The sequence below is a fragment of the Capricornis sumatraensis genome, chromosome 4, assembly GCF_032405125.1.
Source record: "Capricornis sumatraensis isolate serow.1 chromosome 4, serow.2, whole genome shotgun sequence".
In the NCBI taxonomy this organism is placed as follows: domain Eukaryota; kingdom Metazoa; phylum Chordata; class Mammalia; order Artiodactyla; family Bovidae; genus Capricornis; species Capricornis sumatraensis.
Window position 1 is genome coordinate 143597895 of NC_091072.1, and position 22504 is coordinate 143620398.

Consider the following 22504-nt stretch of genomic DNA (forward strand, 5'->3'; position numbering starts at 1 on the left):
GACCTGGACATGGAACGATAGACTGGTTCCAAATCGGGAAGGGTGTACATCAAGGCTGTATATTGTCACCCTGTTTATATAACTTATATGCAGAGTATATCATGAGAAACGCTGGACTAGATGAAGCAGAAGCTGGAATCAAGATTGCCGGGAGAAATACCAATAACCTCAGATATGCAGATGACACAACCCTTATGGCAGAAGGTGAAGAAGAACTAAAGAGCCTCTTGATGAAAGTGAAGGAGGAAAGTCAAAAACTCAACATTTGGAAAACTAAGATCATGGCATCTGGTCCCATCACTTCATGGGAAATAGATGGGGAAACACTGACACTGTATTTTGGGGGGCTCTAAAATCACTGCAGATGGTGACTTCAGCCATAACGCTAAAGATGTTTGCTCCTTGGAATAAAAGTTAAGACTAACCTAGACAGCATATTAAAAGCAGAGACATTACTTTGCCAACAAAAGTCCATGTAGTCAAAGCTATGGTTTTTCCAGTAGTTATGTGTGGATGTGAGAGTTGTCCTATAAAGAGAGCTGAGTGCCGAACCATTGATGCTTCTGAACTGTGGTGTTGGAGAAGACTCTTGAGAGTCCCTTGGACTGCAAGGAGATCCAACCAGTCCATCCTAAAGGAAACCAGTCCTGAATATTCATTGGAAGGACTGATGTTGAAGTTGAAACTCCAATACTTTGGCCACCTGATGCGAAGAACTGATTCATTTGAAAAGACCCTGATGCTGGGAAAGACTGAAGGCGGGAGGAGAAGGGGACAACAGAGGATGAGGTGGTTGGATGGCATCACCAACTCAGCAAACATGAGTTTGAGTAAACTCCAGGAGTTGGTGATGGACAGGGAGGCCTGGCATGCTGCAGTTCATGGGGTCTCAAAGAGTCGGACATGACTGAGCGACTGAACTGAACTGAACTGACAGTGCATGTTAGACTATAGAAAATGAAGGTGGAAAAGGAAATTGACGATGACAATCCAACCTCTAAAAGTTGAGAGGATTTATTAAAACATAAAAGAATTGCTTTTGGAGGAAGTACAGGATTTGTAGAGCTTGGCACCAAGTCCCAGGACTGCTTAGGGAGATTCCTGTGAGTGTTGGCCCAAAGGACAATGGATGATTATGCTTTTCTGGGTCTCATAAGTGAAGTGTGGAGGTGGATATCAGAACTCTGAGAGATCTGGCTCAATCTTAGGCCTTCTGTAGTTCTTTCTGGACTTGTGTGTTTCTTTGGGTATTTTAACTATGTACTCACATGCATCCTTCTGATACATTACTTCCCAGGACATCCCGTAAAGGCTAGGAGGATAGGATATGCACTAAGAAACACGTGTCATATCCCTTCCCTCAACAAAGTTACCTGCATGTCTCACCTTCTAGTGTATTTGTGCTCAGTCGTGTCTGAATCTTTGGGACTCTATGGAGGGTAGCTTGCTGGGTTCCTCTGTCCATGGGATATTCCCAGAAAGAATACCAGAGTGGGTTGCCATTTCCTCCTCCAGGAAATCCCCTGGATCTTCCCAGCCCAGGGATTGAACCCATATCTCCTGTGTCTCCTGCATTACAGGCAGATTCTTTACTGCTGAGCCATGGGGGAAGCCCATAATGGCTCATATTACTCCACTAGGATATTGATGGCCTCCAAAATAGCTGTCACTGTGAGAAATGAAATAGTTTCCATTTCATTGTGGTGTTGTTTCAGTATTTATTAATCACCATTAAAATAATTTCCTGAGATTCTGTTTATGTGAACAGTCACTGTGGCAAATGCAGTAATGTATTTAATCTTGCTTCCTGGCATTCACAATCAAGGGAGGTGGAATGGGTCTTTAGTTAAAAGGAAAGTAACACTGGTTTGTTACAAGCTGATTGGAGGAGGACATATTGGCTACATGCTGAGTTTTCCTTCCTGAACTGTCTCACAGAATAGCCCTTTAAGTGATAGGCAAACTATTTTCAATTTGGTCCAGGTACCCTGTACAGAAAAAGGGAGGGCAAAAAACTTAGGGACAGAAATGAAATCCTAATTAAACTATCATATTTGTGAGTTTTCCTAATGGTTTCCTAGATATTTTATTTATTTACTTTTCTCCAATCTTCTTTTATGTAGTCCCTGATTAAAAAATATATATATATATTTATTTGGCTACACCAGGTCTGAGTTGCAGCATGAGAACTCTTAGTTGCAGCATGTGGGATCTAGTTCCCTGACCAGGGATTGAACTCAGGGCCCCTGCCTTAGCAGCATGGAGTCTTAGCCACTGGACCACCAAGGAAGACTTCCTATATAGTCCCTTCTTTATATATATATTTTTTTCTGGTATCATTTAAAGCATATATTAGCTATCACACCATTTTTGCCCATAAATAATTCAAAAAATATCTCTCGTAGATAAGGATTTTTTTTTTTTTTAAAGCAAGGATAACTGCAAGGAGACATTTCTTTTCTGGTTAGGAAGTTGTTGGGGGTGGAGGGGGGATAGGTGGGAATTTTATCAGTGAATAAATGGCAACCCATGGACAGAGGAGCCTGGTAGGCTATATGGGGTTGCAAAGAGTCAGACATGACTGAGCAACTTCACTAGAGAATATATTCTTGCCTGGAGAATCCCAGGGACAGAGGAGCCTGGTGGGCTGCTGTCTATGGGGTTGCACAGGGTTGGACACGACTGAAGTGACTCAGCAGCAGCAGCACATATAGTATCTTTGTGACTTAAGGCAAACACATATAAAATGTATTCTTTGATGAAAAATTCAACTGTGTTGAATGTAAACCTGTATGCAGGTCAGGAAGCAACAGTTAGAACTGGACATGGAACAACAGACTGGTTCCAAAGAGGAAAAGGAGTATGTCAAGGCTATATATTGTCACCCTGCTTATTTAACTTATATGCAGAGTACATCATGAGAAACACTGGGCTGGAGGAAGCACAAGCTGGAATCAAGATTGCCGGGAGAAGTATCAATAACCTCAGATAGGCAGATGACATCACCCTTATGGCAGAAAGTGAAGAAGAACTAAACAGCCTCTTGATGAAAGTGAAAGAGGAGAGTGAAAAAGTTGACTTAAAGCTCAACATTCAGAACACTAAGATCTGGCATCCAGTCCCATCCCTTAATGGGAAATAGATGGGGAAACAGTGGCTGACTTTATTTGGGGGGTTCCAAAATAACGGTGATTGCAGCCATAAAATTAAAAGACACTTACTCCTTGGAAGGAAAGTTATGACCAACCTAAACAGCATATTAAAAAGCAGAGACATTACTTAGCCAACAAAGGTCCATCTAGTCAAGGCTATGGTTTTTCCAGTGGTCATGTATGGATGTGAGAGTTGGACTATAAAGAAAGCTGAGTGCCAAAGAACTGATGCTTTTGAACTGTGGTGTTGGAGAAGACTCTTGAGAGTCCCTTGGACTGCAAAGAGATCCAGCCAGTCCAACCTAAAGGAAATCAGTCCTGGGTGTTCACTGGAAGGACTGGTGTTGAAGCTGAAACTCCAGTACTTTGGCCACCTGATGCGAAGAGCTGACTCATTTGAAAAGACCCTGATGCTGGGAAAGATTGAAGGCAGGAGGAGAAGGGGATGACAGAGAATGAGATGGTTGGATGGCATCACTGATTCAATGGACATGGGTTTGGAAAAACTCCAGGAGTTGGTGATGGACAGGGAGGTCTGGTGTGCTGCGATTCATGGGGTCACAAAGAGCTGGACAGGGCTGAGCGACTGAACTGAACTGTGTTACTACTGCTAATAATAATAGGTATCATTTATTGAGTTGTTACTGTGTTTGAAATACAAAGCTTAGCACTTTCACTCAGTATCTTATTTGAATCCCTACAACAGCTTTATCTACATTATCAAGTAGACATTGTAGTGTCCCAATTTATAGCTAAAGACATTCCCCTAGATTATAGACCAAGGGAATAGTAAAGGAAAAAAAACACAAACTAGCTCCATCTGCTGCAAATTTCTCTATACTGCCACTGTTAGTATTCCTAAGTTCTAAAATTACCAAGGTTGTCATGGCTAGAGAGATGAGTCATGTGATTAACTGCCAATTTCCTAAGCTTATTGCTGACAAAAAAAACATCAAAATTAAAAAAGAAAATGTGAGACTTATGAAAGACCCCAGTGTAAAGATAGTCTGTTATAGTGAAATAAACATTTATGGATATTGGAATAAAAATCTAGTCTAAATCCACACTCTTCTACAAATTTTGTGGGACTTACTCTTTTAAATTTCAGTTTTCTTATCTGAAGCATGAGTAAACATCCACTCCTCTTAAGGCTCATGGAAAATACAATTTTCCCTTTCATAAATTACTTGGTGAAATATCCTGAAACACTATCAGATTCACCACTTTCCCCTCCTGCAATAAACATATCTCAAGAATTTGCGTCAGCCAACTTCCCAATATGAAGCAAAGCTGCTCCTTCCTCCTACCAATGATTGAGTCATTCCACCAGATATCAGTAGCTATTTAAACACTCCAGCAGGAACTCACCAACTTTTACTTTGTAGAAGTCCTCCACAGCTTCACTCTCTGATTCTTGGAATACATTTGAAAATGACTGTTGATGACCACAAGAGTATGAAAGATCAACTTGATCAGAAGCCAAATGGCGAGACAGCAAAAGGTAATAGAGGTGGGTAAATGAATACAAGGACAGAGTTCATTTAGACATGTAAACTAACCAAATACAGGAGCAGGAAACTACAATGCCTGAGTGTGGGAAGATATTAGAGTTAATAACATTTACTTAAAAGGAAAACAAGTCAGATATAATGGTTATTAAAGAAGATGATGATAAACTAACTTGGTATGAATGATGATGTAGTAGAGGGTGATGATAACCAACTCTTATTGATCATTTCTATAGGCTAGTTTCTATGATATTCACTTTATATGCATTAAAGCTTTACACCTTGAGGTTGGGACTACTATCATCTCCCTTTTACAGAGGACTAACTGGTGATCTTCCCTGGTGGTACAGAGGTTAAAGCGTCTGCCTCCAATGTGGGAGACCTGGGTTCGATCCCTGGGTCAAGAAGATCCCCTGGAGAAGGAAATGGCAACCCACTCCAGTATTCTTGCCTGGAGAATCCCATGGACAGAGGAGCTTGGTGGGCTACAGTCCACAGTCGCAAAGAGTCAGACACGACTGAGCAACTTCATTTTCACTTTCAACTGGTGATCAGGAGGATTAACTAAATTACCCAGTTTTATGTGGCTATTAAGTGGTAGAGTTAAGACTGAGCTATAATATGGGAGGAATATTGACCAGAGGGAAATGTCGATTGAACGATTTACCCAGATATTTTTTCCTAATGCCAGGATTGAGCAATTATTTGCAAGACACATAATTATCTTCAACTTCCTTTCTGCCAACTTGTCAGACATAGTCTAGGAGCTTAATCACTCTTGAATCAGTGAATGAACCATATTCCTTCCTGTCAAAACTTCTATTTGGTTTGATTCATCTGTAGTGTGCTTTTGACACTTGAGAACTCAGTGAAAATAGTCATATTTGATCATTGATTGATTTGAATCATTATACATTCACACTGGAGCTTTTGTGATGTGATGGTCCAAGCCATGTAGCTACTCGCAATTGGATTAAAGATCTCTGTTTGGATCTTAACATCTGTGTGATCTTAGGCAACTAACTGAACTGTCAGTTTCCTTATTTGCATATAGAGAGTTAACACTTTCAGTGCCTTATTTGTTTATCTTACAAGGTGAGGAGTCCAAATCCTTTATTTGAAATGTTTTCCTTCTGAATCAGTAGTATCTGTGCTTTTTCGGTGATGGACTTCATAATAAGATATTCATACACTTGTGAGCTACATGATTTGCTTTTATAATAATGGGGAATTTTTTTCTCATAACAAGAGTGCTATAGCTGATGTGAGTGTAGGACGTGATATTAATATGAATCAAGTTAATAAAGAGTTTCATTTATATTTTTTCTTTGGTCAATAACCCCAGGTCCCAGATGTATTTATTTTTAATGAAATAAAAACTAAATAGCATAAAATTATGTGTTAGTTCTTTGAGGCTTTCTCAGTCATTAACTGACTAAAGACTTTACTTGTTTGATGTCTAATATTCATTTATTATATGTTACTTATAACTGTGGTTATGTGTGTGGGGGGTGTGAGTGTGTGTGCACACATATGCATACATACACATGGTCTATACTGAAAATATCAGACTCTGCCTTGTGGAGGAAGTTGATCCAACCAAGCTGAACTGAGAGTTTCTTGAGACAAAGCGTATGCTTTAGAATCAGATACTTGGAGAATTCCCAGGTAATCCAGTGGTTAGGATTCCATGCTTCCAATGTCATGAGCATGACTTTGGTCCCTGGGCAGGGAAGTTTAGAGTGGCAAGGCCCAAAAGAAAAAAGAAAAAAAAAAAAAAAGAACTTAACTAGAATCAGATCCTTGGAGTTAAATAGCTGATATTGAATCCCAGCTCCTAAATTTCATCAGTTGTGTGACCACAGGTAAATTACTTAAAGTTTTTAACTGCCCATATTTTTTGCCTGTAAATGTGGATAGTGAATTATTTTCAGAGTCATTGGAAAGACTAGAAGTAAGTAGTGCAAAGTGCCAGGTACAGGCTGGATCCAAAGAATTGTTTGACCACTTACCTCCATCATTTTTGTCTTTCTGAATCACTCTAGGTCTTCGTTTTGTTTCTTCTTGGAAGTGGTACCCTGCTGCTGTGACTCTAGGGGTCCTTTGTCTGGGATTACTGGTGACTGTTATATTGTTGATACTGCAATGTAAGTGCTGAAGCAGGGAAAGAAGGGAGAGAAAAAAAATGAGGGCTTATAAACACGGTTTATTAGTTGGTTTCATAGTAACTATAAACCACCTTGATTTAGATACATTTGAGGCAGACTGTTTTTAGGAGTGAATGGGAAGGTGAATGAGTTTATTGTGTTCTTCCCTCAAATAGATTGAGGCATGGGGTGAAGATTATGGCTATTAGGTTTTTGTTTGATTTTGTTTCCAGAACTTCATGGATAGAGTCCATTTATATCCCAGAATAATGAGGAGGGAAATAATTTGAAGTTACTAACCCATAAGATCACTTGAGGGACCCATAAAAAGACATTTCATTTAGTTCACATTGAGTTTTAATACAAGTGATTACCAATTTAAAGTTAACTCAGAAATACAGTCTTCATAAATACAATATTTAAAATATAACAATCTTTGGATTTACAATATGGCCATTTAGGAAAGAGGGGATGTCAAGAGGAAAAGAAATGAAAAGGTGAAAGTGACCAAGAAGGGAAAAAAATGGCTATGATCACACATCTAATCCACCTATGTATTTAGGTTATAGCTTTGAGCTATTTTGGCTCTCTAGACTCCTAGAATCCAAGTTATGAAGGCCTTTGAAGTGCTAATTTGTTCCTCAATTGGTGTTTAAGGTCGCAAACCACTTAGTTTTTCAATCTATGAACACTTTGGACCTGTAAATCCTTTCCTAATGATGTGAGAGAAGAGCCCTTGACTCAGTGGTGGTCATTGGAAGAGTCTTCCTCTGAGGTGCTGACCACTTTTTAACAGGGTCAAGTATGGGTTTCAAGCCAAAGGGTCTACTTTGTACTGAACCATCAAACTTATAGAACTGAGACATTGGACCCTTAACATTTGTTGCCTGCTTGATTTCACAACCTTCCTTTCATCTTCACCCTTTCTAAAAACAAACAAACAGAAGAAAAACAAGCTAAAATTGGAAAATTGTTTTCATATTCTTTCGAAAGCAGCTTAAAATAATCCCATGGGAGAGTTTCTCAAAAACAGGGTGAGTGTCACAGTTTTTATGTAAAATCAGGAAGTGTGGAAGGGTGGAGAGAGGGCAATTAAGACACAGAATTAAGACAGAGTAACTCATTAATGACAAGTGCTACTAATAGTCACTGAGTATGATTGGTGTCCGACTGTTTTAGATTATCTGCATTTTACTTATGCCACTGATGAGTGACTTAACCTGCGACTTCTTTTAACTTGTGTGTAACTCTCAGTAACAAGTAAATTCCTGTTTGTTTGTATTTTATCACAAGTATCTGAGACATTTTCCAACATTAATATATATATATATAGCAGAAATTTCAAATAACTTCCAAATCCATAATTTGAGTAAAGTTGGGTTGCTTTGTTGTCAAAACAGATGGCTTGATTCTGTTCTTTGATTTCCCCAAAATCCAGTGGAGGCATTTTTTTTATGGGGAATTGGAATTGGAATCTAAATTTAGTTCTAATTTAGTATCCCAGGTGTCTGATCTCCTAAAGCAACAGCAAGCAAACATTACTCACCAGGAAAATATCCTGGAGGGACAGATTTTAGCCCAGCGCCAATCAGAAAAATCTTCCCAGGAGTCACAGAAGGAACTCAAAGAAATGATAGAAACCCTTGCCCACAAGCTGGATGAGAAATCCAAGAAACTAATGGAACTTCATTGCCAGAACCTGAATCTCCAAGAAGTTCTGAAAGAGGCAGCAAACTATTCAGGTATGAGGGAGAGAGGGGTCAAGAGAGACAGCAGAAGCTTATCTGTAAATCTTAACCTTTCTGTTGAAATGTCCCAAGGACAATATTGGTGTATGGATGCATCTATCATTTTTCATTCTTCAGATTCTACATTAGAGGTCCTCTATTTTTGTCATCTTTGCTCTGGAGAGTGAAGTTGCTCAGTCGTGTCCGACTTTTTGTGATCCCAGGGACTGTAGCCCACCAGGCTCCTCTGTCCATGGAATTTTCCAGGCAAGAGTACTGGAGTGGGTTGCCACTTCCTTCTCCAGGGGATCTTCCAGATCCAGGAATTGAACCCACGTCTCCTGCATTTCAGGCAGATGCTTTACCCTCTGAGCCACCAGGGAAGCCCTTATCCCATGTCATCCTCACTCTATCACATGTCAAATTCTTGAGATTATCTGATTCAATCAACCACACTTTCTGGTGGGTTTAAGCTTTCCTTCCTCACAAGAGCCTTCTCTTTCTTTCTAAGATTTTAATTTTGAGATTTTCTGGCAGAATCCTCCCACTTCTTTGTACAGGTTCTCATCTCTTTCCATTCCAATGTGTCCTAATCACTGATTTCTTTTCCCAAGTGGTCTCCTTTGTCCTGGGGATTCCCAGCTCTTCATTAGCTTTATTCTATGGGATTGTTTCTTAAAATATACAACTACATCAACATTAGTTGAGTCAATAGAGGTGAGCTGGCTTGTAAGTGTTTAGTAGATACTTCAAATCAGACAAAAATGTGAGGGACCCAGGAAGTCAGTGCATATGAGAAGAACTGAGTTGATCTCAGTTGACAAAGTGAACTAAGAATCTAGGAGGCAGGTAGAAATAGTAGCATCTGTAACAAGGAGAGGATAATGTGAACTCTGATAATACAGAACTGATCCATATGTACTATTTAGTTTTTCAACAGTGTGTAATTAAATCAGGTATGTGCTTTTAGTCATAGGGAGCATTAAAAAGTGCGAAATGGAGTTACTTTTGGTAGTACCTTGCTTTCTTGGTGGGGTGCCTGAGAATCTTATTCTTGGCAATAGCACCTAACTGCCACTTAATAAACAGAGATTTCTCTAGCTTCTGGCTTGTACAGCTCATGGTCTCAACCACGTAAGTGTGTTGACTAAAGAATACATAGTAACAGTTTACAGATACCCCTGCATTTATTTTGTAGATCAAAAAGTTGAAACACAGGTAAGTTTAATGATAAGTAGGTTCATGTAATCTTTTGCAGTTTACAAATACCTTCAGTATGTATGTGCTCAGTTATGCCCGACTCTTTGAGACCCTATGGGCTTTAACCCACCAGGGTCCTCTGTCCATGGATTTCTCCAGGCAAGAACACTGGAGTGAGTAGCCATTTCCTCCTCCAGGAGATCTTCCCAACCCAGGAATTAAACCCATATCTCCTGCATTGGCAGGCAGGTGGATTCTTTACCACTGCACTACCTGGGAGGCCCTCAGTATGTACAGTTCAGTTCAGCTCAGTCACTCAGTCATGTCTGACTCTTTGCGACCTCATGAATCGCAGCACGCCAGGCCTCCCTGTCCATCACCAACTCCCGGAGTCCACCCAAACCCATGTCCATCGAGTCAGTGATGCCATCCAGCCATCTCATCCTCTGTCGTCCCCTTCTCCTCCTGCCCCTAATCCTTCCCAGCATTAGGGTCTTTTCCAATGAGTCAACTCTTTGCACAAGGTGGCCAAAGTATTGGAGTTTTAGCTTCAACATCAGTCCTTCCATAGAACACCACGACTGATCTCCTTTAGGATGGACGGGTTGGATCTCCTTGCAGTCCAAGGGACTCTCAAGAGTCTTCTCCAACACCACAGTTCAAAAGCATCAATTCTTCGGCACTCAGCTTTCTTTATAGTCCAAATCTCACATCCATACATGACTACTGGAAAAACCATAGCCTTGACTAGACGGACCTTTGTTGGCAAAGTAATGTCTCTGCTTTTGAATATGCTATCTAGGTTGGTCATAACTTTCTTCCAAGGAGCAAGTGTCTTTCAATTTCATGGCTGCAATCACCATCTGCAGTGATTTTGGAGCCTGAAAAAATAAAGTCTGACACTGTTTCCACTGTTTCCCCATCTATTTCCCATGAAGTGATGGGACCAGATGCTCTGATCTTAGTTTTTTGAATGTTGAGCTTTAAGCCAAATTTTTCACTCTCCTCTTTCACTTTCATCAAGAGGCTTTTTAGCTCCTCTTTACTTTCTACCATAAGGGTGGTGTCATCTGCACATCTGAGGTTATTGATATTTCTCCCAGCAATTTTGATTCCAGCTTGTGCTTCTTCCTCCAGGGTTATTTAAATTTCCAAAATAAGCAGAAATTTTTAGACAAGCTGATTTTTTTAAGCAAGTGTCAATTGTATATTGAATCTCTTTAAGGAAAGAACAGCTGAGGAAATAAAACCATCTTAAATAAGGCTTAAAGGAAGGAACCTAATATATCAAGGACAGGGATGTTTATATAAGTAGACATAGCTACATGTCAAAAATGGTTTATTTCACAGGTGGGGCCATAAACTAGTCTTGTTTTTATCAGTCATATGGGATTAAAATTATGTCAGAACTGTTCAGAACCATCTTCCAGTGGTGCCAAGTTTAGACAACTAATCAAAAACACTAGATGATGTGTCTTTTGCTGGCAGACATGCCTTTCATCAAGCAGCTTTGAGAAGATTCTCAAAAGTAACAACAAAATACTATGCAGAAAAATATGCCAGTTTTCTCAAGTTTGAGATAAGTTTTATCTTTCTTACTGACAAGTCTGTGATTCTCCATAAAAGTATGAAGAGGGCGAGATGCTGAGAAATTCACATATGTAGTTTGCTTGAGGTCAGCCAGCTAGAAAGATGCAGTGCCTTCCAAGTAACAGATATTTTAGCACTGGAATTAGTGGTGGTTCTCGACTTTTAGTGTACATAATTGTCACCCAAGTAACCTGTTAAAAGTGGCAAGTTCCAGATTTACCTCGAAACACTGTATCAATATGTCTTGATGGGCACCAAGAAGTATTTCCTCAATCCATTCAAACTCAGGAGCTTGAGAGGTAATGTGGTATAATGGGGGCTTCCCAGGTGGCTCAGTGTGTAAATAATCCACCTGCAGTACAGGGGTAGCTGGAGCTGCAGTTGTATCCCTGGGTTGGGAAGATCCCCTGGAGGAGGATATGGCAATCCACTCCAGTATTCTTGCCTGGAGAATCCCATGGACAGAGGAGCCTGGCGGGACGCAAAGCGTCAGACACTACTGAAGTGACTGAACACACACGCATGGGATATACTGATAAAACACATAGATGCTGAATTTAGACTGCCTAAGTTCAAATTCTCATTTTCTCTGTCTTTCAAATGAAGAAAATGAATGAACTTATACATAGTGTTGTTATGAGGATTAAATGAGCCAATTCATAAAAATTACTGCCAACCATTAATGGCACCTACCAGTTTTTGTGTTTGTTAAATAAAAAATAATTAAAGAAATACAGGTGGTTTGAATACATTATGAGATTCATCTTTTTCACTTTTTCATGACTTGGAAAACCTACCTAGACTTTTCTTTTAGTTCAAGAAAGCCAGTATTCTCTTTCCTTCAACATAGTAAGACAGGACTATGCAAACTGAGAAGAATCTTGCATTCTTTGCTTTCAGCCCCGTGTTCTGTATGTCCTCTTTCATCCACTTTCTCCTTTCGTAGTTCAGTGCCCTTCTATTTTGTCCTCTCTGATAAGGCCTGTTCTTACAAAACTATTGGATGATTTTATGCCACAAAGTGAAATTGAAATGTTGCCTTTCTCAAGGATTTGAGTTTTGTATTTTTGGTCACAGCATAGAACAAAGGGCTTTGTTCCCTAGTAGAGAGGTTCCAAGTATTACTAACACACAGAAGAGATGGTGATGATGGTAATGAAGGAAGGAAGAAAGGGGAAGGGTGAGAGGGAGAAAAAGGTGAGGGGAAGTGAGAGGACGAGGGAAAGGAGGAGAAGGAATTGGGGAGTGTTTAAAATATCTGTAAACACATAGACAGCTTTCCCTGGTGGCCCAGACAGTAAAGAGTCTGCTTGCAATGCAGGAGACCTGGGTTCGATCCCTGGGTCGGGAAGTTCCCCTGGAGAAGGAAATGGCAGCCTACTCCAGTATTCTTGCTTAGAAAATCCCGTGGACAGACGAGCCTGGCAAGCTACAGCCCATGCAGTCACAAAGAGTCAGACATGACTGAGCGACTAACACACACAGACACACAGACACTGTCATGTTTTTGCCTGTCGTCTAAGCCCCAAGGTTTTTGGACTTCCTGGGAGTTTTGCTGCTGAAAACTCTCTACCTACTGAAATCTTGTTGAAATGAAGATGCCCACTAGCCTCCATATACTTTCTCCCTAAAGCAGTTCTGTCCAAAAGAAAATACAAGGGATACCACACATGCAACATTAAAGCTTCTATTATTCTATAAAATATTACAGAAAAAAAACTTGAACAAACTTTTTGGCCACCCCAATAGGAGCCACATGAAAAATGAAAAAGAAAGAGATGAAATTAACTTTAGTGACATATTTTATTTCATTCAATATACTTGAAATATTATCACAAAACTAATCAGTATAAATATTATTCCTGCAATATTTTACATTCTTTTTTTCATACTAAATTTTCAAAATTAGGTGTATTTTATACTTACTGCAAATCTCAATGCAGATGAGCCACGACTCAAGTACTCAAAAGCCACATGGGGCTACCTATCCAGAGATAAGAATTACAGGATCTAAGCCTAAATTTGTTATTCAAAGAGCTGAAGTTTTAAAATATATAAGCATATATTTTAGTAACAGAATAGCTACTAAATATTCATCCCCTCTCATTTCCATAGTTCCAAACATAATTAAAAAAAAAAAAGATCAGTATCTAATATTACATCCCAGCTCAAGCCTTGCTTTTTAATTTAGTTTTCTAAAATCAGAATGCATTTTTTTTCTCCAAAAAAAAAAAAAAAAAGGAGAAATAAAGACTCTAGGCTATTTAGGAATTTGCAGAGTCTGGGTGTAATTCTGACTAAGAAGAGATGGCATCCATGTGGGAGTCCTGAGAGGTGAACTGAGTTAAGAATTGTAGAAATATTAATATCTTTTCTCAGGCATAACTCACTGATTAGATATACTATATTTCCAAGGTCCTTGTCCCCAAGACTGGCTCTGGCATGAAGAAAACTGTTACCAATTTTCCTCTGTCTCTTTTAATTGGGAAAAAAGCCAGGAGAACTGCTTGTCTTTGGACGCCCACTTGCTGAAGATTAATAGCACAGATGAACTGGTGAGTGTAATGGATGTGTGGAATGTGTCGGGCTGGATTATTGGGTCATAGGTAAGTAGATCTGGTTTAGACCCTCAGTAGAGGAGTGCTTGCTTAAGAATCAGAATAGGTACATGATTTCTAGCCTTGTGTGGCCACTGGATATGTGCGTGACCTTGGATGGACAGGTTACTAAGTATTTCTAGGCTCCACTAGACTTCGCTGTAAAGCCATGGAGAGGATGTCAAAGTTCTCTTTGAGTTCTTTAGTTTTGTGAATCTAATCTATAAAGTCCACATCCACTCATTCATCAACACAGAAATGTTACACCCCACAGGAATTCATCCAGCAAATGATCGCCCATTCCAGTTTCCCTTTCTGGACGGGGTTGTCAATGAGGAAACCCAGCTACTCGTGGCTTTGGGAAGATGGCACTCCTTTGATGCCCCACTTGTAAGTTTGTTGCTGCTTTTTAGTTTTGTTTATTTATTTATTTTTATTTTTGTCGCTTTGCGTAGGCTTTCCCTAGTTGCCGCGGGCATGGGCTGCTCCCCCGTGTGATGCGTGGGCTTCTCACTGCAGTGGCGTCTCTTGTTGCCAGGCATGGGTCCTAGGGGGACGGGCTTCCGTAGTTGTGGCTCTTGGGCTGTAGAGCACAGGCTCAGTAGCTGTGGCACATGGGCTTAGTTGCTCCAAGGCATATGGGATCTTTCCAGACCAGGGATCGAACCCGTGTCCCCTGCATTGGCAGGCAGATTCTTATCCACTGAACAACCAGGGAAGTCCGTAAGTTTCTTATTCTTCACTCAACCTACTAGTGAAGTTACTGCTGCATTCCATGCAGTGTCCTCTTCTTGTTGAATCTCTCTCTCCAACTCTCTCACACAGCAACTTGCCCATTTACCCATTCGGATCTTCTCTTACCTTTTCCTTCTCACATTTATTACTGACTTGAAGCTTTAAGACAAGGTGGCAGTAAATCTAATTTTTCTCTTTTTTTCCTCCCTGCCTGCAGGTTTAGAATTCAGGGAGCTGTTTCCCATATGTATCCTTCAGGGACCTGTGCGTATATTCAAAGGGGAACTGTTTTTGCTGAAAACTGTATTTTAACTGCATTCAGTATATGTCAAAAGAAGGCGAATATATTGAGAGCACAGTGAATTTGAAGGATCTGGAGGAAAAGAAGGAGAAGACCTTTGAATTCTCTTCTGGAGTTTAAGCTATACTTCGTCACTTAGGTGTAACCCATAAGAGCCTCGGGAACTGCCTGCTACTAGTTGAGCGCAGAACTCCTTAGCAGAGACTGGCCCAGCTGCCTGGCACCTTGATAGCAAAAGTTGTAATTCCCTCTGTATATGTTTTCCCTAACTTGTTCCAAGTCCTCCCCTGCTGGACTTCAGAGAAGTCAATTTTCCATTGTCTCTAAGAATTTGTTGCCTAACTCAAGGTCACACAGCATTTTTCTCATTTTTGTCCTATGCTTTCTTCTAGACATTGTAGAGTTTCAGATTTTTCATGGAAATCTAGAACTTATTTTAGGTTAATTTTTAAGTGACATATGGATGTATGGAAGGTGGTTTTTTTTTTTTTTTTTTTGCTTGTGAGGATTCAATTGTTTTTGCAACATTTGTTGAAAAGACTATTCTTCCTTCACTACATTGCCTTTGCACTTTTGTCCACAATTTTCCATACATGGCTGGGTCTATTTCTGGACTTTCTATTCCTTTCCATTGATTTATTTATTATCCTTGGCTTACAACAGCACCTTGATATTTTGAATTCTATGGGTCTTTAATATATCTTGAAATCACATGGTAGTAGTTATTCATTGTTATTCTTTTTTAGAGTTGTTTGGTTAATCTACGCTTTTGTATTTCTGTCTTAAATTGGCTTGTTCATTTCTAAAAAAAAAAAAAAAAACTTGAAATTTTGAATTGCACTAAATCCATACATAAATTTGGGGAAAATTGAATTCTTAAAAATATTGATTTGTTCAACTCATGAAAAAGGTGTATTGCTCTATTTAGGTATCCCTTATGTTCTTTAAGCAATGCTTTTTAATGTTCTTTGTGTAGATGTTGTTAGATTATCATGTATTTCACATTTTTTATGCTACTGTAGATGGTATTGTTATCATTTGTAGTTCTTATTTTCAAAGTCTTCTGCTAGTATGTCCAATTATAATAAAGTTTCATATTAATATTATACCCTGAAACCTTGATTAACTCACTTATTTCTTCTAGTAAGTTTTTTTCTGTGTGTATTTCATTAGATTTTCTATATATATAATCATGTTATTTGAAAAAAATACTTTTATATTTTTCCTTTCTGGATGACTTCTTTTTCTTTTCCTTGCCTGATTTCATGGACTAGAATATCTAGTAAAATATTGAATAAGAATGGTGAGAGTACATATCTTTATTTTGTTCTTGATTTTGGGAATAAGCCATTCAGTGTTATACTATTAAATATGGTGCTGTGTATTTTTCACAAATGAAATTAACCAGTTTGAGGAATTTTCCTTTTATTTCTACAATACTGAGAGGTTTTATTAAGAATGAGTATTGATTTGTCTTGAGAAGAAAATGGTAACCTAATCTAGAATTCTTGCCTGGAAAATTCCATGGACAGAGAAGCCTGGTGGGCTACAGTCCAAGGAATCACAGAGTTGGACATGACTGAGAGACTAGCACATTGATTTGTCTAATACTTTTCCTACATATATTGATACCATTATATAGTTTTCTTTTTTTTTTTCTAACAAGGTAAATTACACTGTATAATTATACAAGGCTGGAGTTGGTGATGGGCAGGGAGGCCTGGCATGCTGCGATTCATGGGGTTGCAAAAAGTCGGACATGACTGAGCGACTGAACTGAACTGAACTGAAACTGAAGCCATATTTGGATTCTTGGGATTAAAATTATTCTTGGGGTTAAAATTATCACTTTAATATATCACCAAATTTTAGATCCACTAAAATTTGGCTTAGGATTTCTGCAACTACGTTTATGAAGGATACTGATAAGTAATTTTTTTTTCTTGTAATGGCTTTGTCAGGTTTAGGCTTCAGAGAAGTACTCCTTCATGTCAAGTTTTGGAAAGATTTTGTGTAAAATTGATACCATTTGTTTACTTAGTGTTTGAAGCAATTTACCATTAAAGTCATCTGGGCAAACATTTTTCTTTGTTTTATAAGATTTTTAACTACTTACAGTTAAACAGTCCATTTCTTTAATCGATACAGTGCTATTCAAATTATTTATTCTTGAATGAGCTTTGGTGGCTCTGTCTTTCGAGGAATTTGTCCATTTCATCTAAGTTTCTTTTTTTTTTTTTCTTTCTGTTTTTGGCCTAACATTTTTCTTTGTATTTTCTTATTATTTTAATATTTCTAGAGTCTGTAGTGATGCTACCTCTCTCATTCCTGACATTGTTTACTTGTGCCTCCCCCTACCTTTAAAAAAAAAATCAGTTTGGCTCTATAATGTTTGCTTTGAAATCTATTTGAATGAAACTAATACAGGCAATTCTGGTTTTCTATGATTAATGTAAACCTTGTGCATCTTTTCCCATTCTTTTACTTTTAAATTTATTTTTGTTTGCACTGGATTTTCATTGCTGCATGTGGGCTTTCACTAGCTGCAGCAAGCAGAGGCTACTCTTCTTTGCAGTGCCTGGCTTCTCACTGCAGTGACTTCTCTTACTGCACAACATAAGCTTTAGTAGTTGCAGGATGTGGGCTCAGTAGTTGTGGCACATGGGCTTAGCTCCTTCACGGCATATGGGTCTTCCTGGACCAGGGAGCCAACCTGTGTCCCCTGCATTGGCAGGCAGATTCTGATCCACTCTACCACCAGAAAAGTCCCTATTCTTTTACTTTTAATCATTTTTTGTCTTTGTACTTAGAGTGTGTTTCTTTCAGGTGACAGAGAGTTAAGTCTTGCTATTTTATATACTTTGACAATTTCTGCCTGTGTTTGTGTGTTTAAATGATTACATTTATTGTGACACTGATGCAATTAGATTTAAGTCTATCATCTGGATATCATCTTCACTTTTTTCAACTCATCTTTGTTGCCTTTCTCGCTTTCCTTGTCTACTTTGATGTTAATTAAATATTGCTCTAGAGATAATGACGGGATGGAGCCAAAGTAAAAACAACACCTAGTTGTGGATGTGACTGGTGATAGAAGCAAGGTCTGATGCTATAAAGAGCAATATTGCATAGCAACCTAGAATATTAGGTCCATGAATCAAGGCAAATTGGAAGTGGTCAAACAGGAGATGGCAAGAGTGAACGTCAACATTGTAGGAATCAGTGAATTGAAATGGACTGGAATGGGTGAATTTGACTCAGATGACCATTATATCTACTACTGTGGGTGAGAATCCCTTAGAAGAAATGGAGTGTAGCTATCATAGTCAACAAAACGGTCCAAAATGCAGTACTTGGATGCAATCTCAAAAACGACAGAATAATCTCTGTTCATTTCCAAGGCAAACCATACAATATCACGACAATCCAAGTCTATGCCCCGACCAGTCATGCTAAAGAAGCTGAAGTTGAAAGGCTCTATGAAGACCTAGAAGACCTTTTAAAACTAACACCCAAAAAAGATGTCCTTTTCATTATAGGGGACTGGAATGCAAAAGTAGGAAGTCAAGAAACACCTGGAGTAACAGGAAAATTTGGCCTTGGAGTACAGAATGAAGCAGGGCAAAGGCTGATAGCATTTTACCAAGAGAATGCACTGGTCATAGCAAACACCCTCTTCCAACAACACAACAGAAGACTCTACACATGGACATCACCAGATGGCCAACACCAAAATCAGATTGATTATATTCTTTGCAGCCAAAGAAGGAGAAGCTCTATACATTCAACAAAAACAAGACCAGGAGCTGACTGTGGCTCAGATCATGAACTCCTTATTGCCAAATTCAGACTTAAATTGAAAAAAGTGGGGAAAACTACTAGAGCATTCAGGTATGACCTAAATCAAATCCCCTATGATTATACAGTGGAAGTGAGAAATAGATTTAAGGGGCTAGATCTGATAGACAGAGTGCCTCATGAATTATGGATGGAGGTTCATGACATTCTACAGGAGACAGGGATCAAGACCATCCCCAAGAAAAAGAAATGCAAAAAAGCAAAATGGCTGTCTAAGGAGGACTTACAAATAGCTGTGAAAAGAAGAGAAGCCAAAAGCAAAGGAGAAAAGGAAAGATATACGCATTTGAATGCAGAGTTCCAAAGAATAGCAAGGAGAGATCAGAAAGTCTTCCTCAGTGATCAGTGCAAAGAAATAGAGGAAAATAATAGAATGGGAAAGACAGAGATCTCTTCAAGAAAATTAGAGATACCACAGGAACATTTCATGCAAAGATGAGCTCAATAAAGGACAGAAATGGTATATACCTCACAAAAGAAGAAGATATTAAAAAGAGGTGGCAAGAATACACAGAATTGTACAAAAGAGATCTTCATGACCCAGATAATCATGATGCTATAATTAGTCACCTAGAGCCAGACATCCTGGAATGTGAAGTCAAGTGGGCCTTAGGAAGCATCACTAATAACAAAGCTAGTGGAGATGATGGAATTCCAGTTGAGCTATTGAAAATCCTAAAAGATGATGCTGTGAAAGTGCTGCACTAATTATGTTAGCAAATTTGGAAAACTCCGAAGTGGCCAAGGGACTGGAAAAGGTCAGTTTTCATTCCAATCCCAAAGAAAGGCAATGCCAAAGAATGCTCAAACTGCCACACAATTGCACTCATCTCACATGCTAGAAAAGTAATGCTCAAAATTCTCCAAGCCAGGCTTCAGCAATATGTGAACTGTGAAGTTCCAAATGTTCAAGCTGGTTTTAGAAAAGGCAGAGGAACGAGAGGTCAAATTGCCAACATCCGCTGGATCATCAGAAAAATCGCCAGCTACAGGTCTCAAAGAATCATACAAGACAAGCAATTCAGCATGCATGCATGCAGTTGAAGAGATATTATACATCTTCATGTATAGGAATCATCTAGGAATGGAACCTTAAGATAGTATTCTTCCATGTCTTTTCTCCCAGCCTTCACATTAACATTGCCATACATTTTTTAATCTGTTATTATTTGTGCTTAGTGAAACATCTTTTAATGGCATCTAAACAATAAGCAAAAAAATCTTAAATATTTACCCATGGAGTAAACATTTTGGGTGCTCTTCATCTTTTTCTTTTTAGATCAATATTACATCATGTGATATTTTAATTTTTCTTAAATGACTTTTATCATTTCCTGTAGTGAAGGTCTGCTTGTGAGGAAATCTTTATTCTTTTCCATCAAGTTTGAAAATTTTTAAGTTGCTTGGCATTACCTCTTCAAATATTTTTTCTGCCCTGCCTCCCCAAACACCCCTGCCTCCACTCCATGTCTCTCTCTCTTTCCTTCTCCCTGCCCCTATGCACACACACACGGTTCAAGGACTCCAAATATATGAATATTGGGCTGCCACAGTACCATTTGATGCAAAGAGCCAACTCATTGGAAAAGACCCTGATGCCTGGAAAGACTGAGGATAGGAAGAGAAGAGGGCAACAGAGAATGAGATGGTGGGAAGGCATCTTCAACTCAATGGACATGAGTTTGGGCGAACTCCGGGAGATAGTGATAGACAGGGAAGCCTGGCGTACTGCAGTTTACAGGGTGGCAAAGAGACTGAACAACAACAATGGTATACTAATTCTTCTTTCTTTCTTTCTTCCCTCTCTCCCTCTCTGTCCTCACACCTTCCTTTCCTTTTTAAAATTATTTTCTCTCAGTGTTTCAGTTTTCATAGTTTCTATTGTTATATCATCAGGTCCGTGAATCTCTTGTACTGAGTGTCTATCATTAATATACACGTATTTTCCATCTCGCACTTCGTAGTTCTCATCTCTAGAAGTATGCTTTAAAAAATCTTCCTTGTCTGCAAATGTAGAGAATAAATATATGGATACTAAGGGGGAAGGGTGGGTACAGAGGAACTGGGCGATTGGGATTGACATATATACACTACTGATAGTATGCATAAAATAAATAACTAATGAGAACATACTGTATAGCACAGACGAATCTACTCAACAGTCTGTAGTGACCTAAATGGTAAGGAAATCCCCCAAAGAGGGGATAAACGTAAACATATAGTCGATTGACTTTGCTGTACAGCAGAAACTGGCAAAACATTGTATAGAGACTATATTCCAATAAAAACTAATTTTCAAAACCCTGCATTTACAAAGCAAAAAAAAAAAAAAAAAAAGAACTTTACATGTTCCCATGGAGCACTTTAAATCTATGAATATATGAAGAACATATTAACTATTTTAATGTCTGTGCCTTTTAATTCTAGACTCTGAGGTGGGTTTTCTTTTGTAATTTTATTTTTTATTGGAGTACAATTGACCCTTAAGTGATGGGGGTGGGGTTGTAGGGGTACCAACCCTTCATGTGGTGGAAAATCCTCATATAACTTTATTTTTTTAAATTTAATTTTATTTTTAATTGGAGGATAGTTACTGTACAATATTGTGCTGATTTCTGCTATACATCAACATGAAGCAGCCATCAGTATACATAAGCCCCTTCCTTCTTAAACCTCCCCCCCATCTCCCTCCCCATCCTGCCCCTCTACGTTGTCACAAAGCACTGGCTTTGGGTCCCCTGTATCCTTGTATAACTTTATAGTCAGCCTTCTGCATCCTCCATTCCAAATGCAGATTGAGTAGTATGGTAGTATGAATTTAGTGAAAAAAAAATTGCATGTATTTGTGGATTCATGCATTTCAAATCTGTGTCATTCAAGGGGCTACTGCATAATTGACTTATGATGTTATATCAGGTCAAAGTTAGATATTTTTTTTTTTGTTCTTATAAATCTTCCTGAGTTTTATTGTGGAACAATTTAAGTTACATAGAAACAGTGATATGCTTCTGGCTATTGCCTTTATGATTATCAGGCAGTATCAGAGAAGTTCTCAGTCTGGGGTTAATTATTCTCCATTATGAAGGAAAAATTTTCTGAGTATCCTATCTGACAATCCATGAGCTGTGATCCTGTCTAGTCTTGTTGTTGGGAAAGGGCAGTGTTTCCTGCCCCATGTGAACTTCAGGCATTATTTCCTTTGTTTCTTTCTTTATTTTTTTAATGATTCATTTATTCTTGGTTTCACTAAGTCTTCATTGATGTTCCTGGGCTCTCTCTAGTTGTAGTGAGCAGGGGCTACTCTTCCTTTGGGCTTCTCATTGTGGTGGCTTCTCTTGTTACAGAGTACAGACTCAAGGCACCAGGGTTTCAGCAGTTGTGGTATACGGGCCCAGCTTCTCCTCAGCATGTGGAATCTCCCAAAACTAGGGATCAAACCTAGTCCCCCGCATTTGCAGGTGAATTCTAATCTACTATACCATCAGGGAAGTCCTCTTCTGTTTATTTTTGATAGTTCTTTCTTGTGGCTCATCTGGTAAAGAATCCACCTGCAATATGGGAGACCTGGGTTCAATCCCTGAGTCGGAAAGATCCCCTGGAGAAGGGAAAGGCTAATCTCCAGTATTCTGGCCTGGAGAGTTCCAAGGACTGTATAGTCTATGGGATTGCAGAGTCAGCCACGACTGAGC

General features: G+C 39.0%; 1 protein-coding gene across 2 annotated transcripts; it reads left to right on the forward strand.

The window, feature by feature from the left end:
* The first annotated feature begins 4538 nt into the window (after positions 1-4538).
* On the forward strand, positions 4539-16084 carry OLR1 (oxidized low density lipoprotein receptor 1). Of its 2 annotated transcripts, none has more exons than XM_068970781.1 (6): positions 4539-4653; positions 6706-6807; positions 8304-8549; positions 13740-13879; positions 14196-14311; positions 14874-16084. In XM_068970781.1, the coding sequence occupies exons 1-6, from the start codon at positions 4584-4586 to the stop codon at positions 15016-15018; spliced, it is 819 nt and encodes a 272-aa protein (XP_068826882.1). In that variant the 5' UTR covers positions 4539-4583; the 3' UTR covers positions 15019-16084. The 2 variants fall into 2 exon arrangements, with proteins under 2 accessions (XP_068826882.1, XP_068826881.1); XM_068970780.1 differs by having other exon boundaries at positions 4553-4662.
* The last annotated feature ends 6420 nt before the right edge of the window (positions 16085-22504 follow it).

Coding starts and splice junctions, on each gene's coding strand:
- OLR1 (XM_068970780.1), top strand. CDS start 4,584: ATGACTGTTGATGACCACAAGAGTATGAAAGATCAACTTGATCAGAAG. Junction 4,663..6,705: donor GACAGCAAAAGGTAATAGAG/GTGGGTAAATGA, acceptor GAATCACTCTAG/GTCTTCGTTTTGTTTCTTCT. Junction 8,550..13,739: donor AGAGGCAGCAAACTATTCAG/GTATGAGGGAGA, acceptor TATATTTCCAAG/GTCCTTGTCCCCAAGACTGG.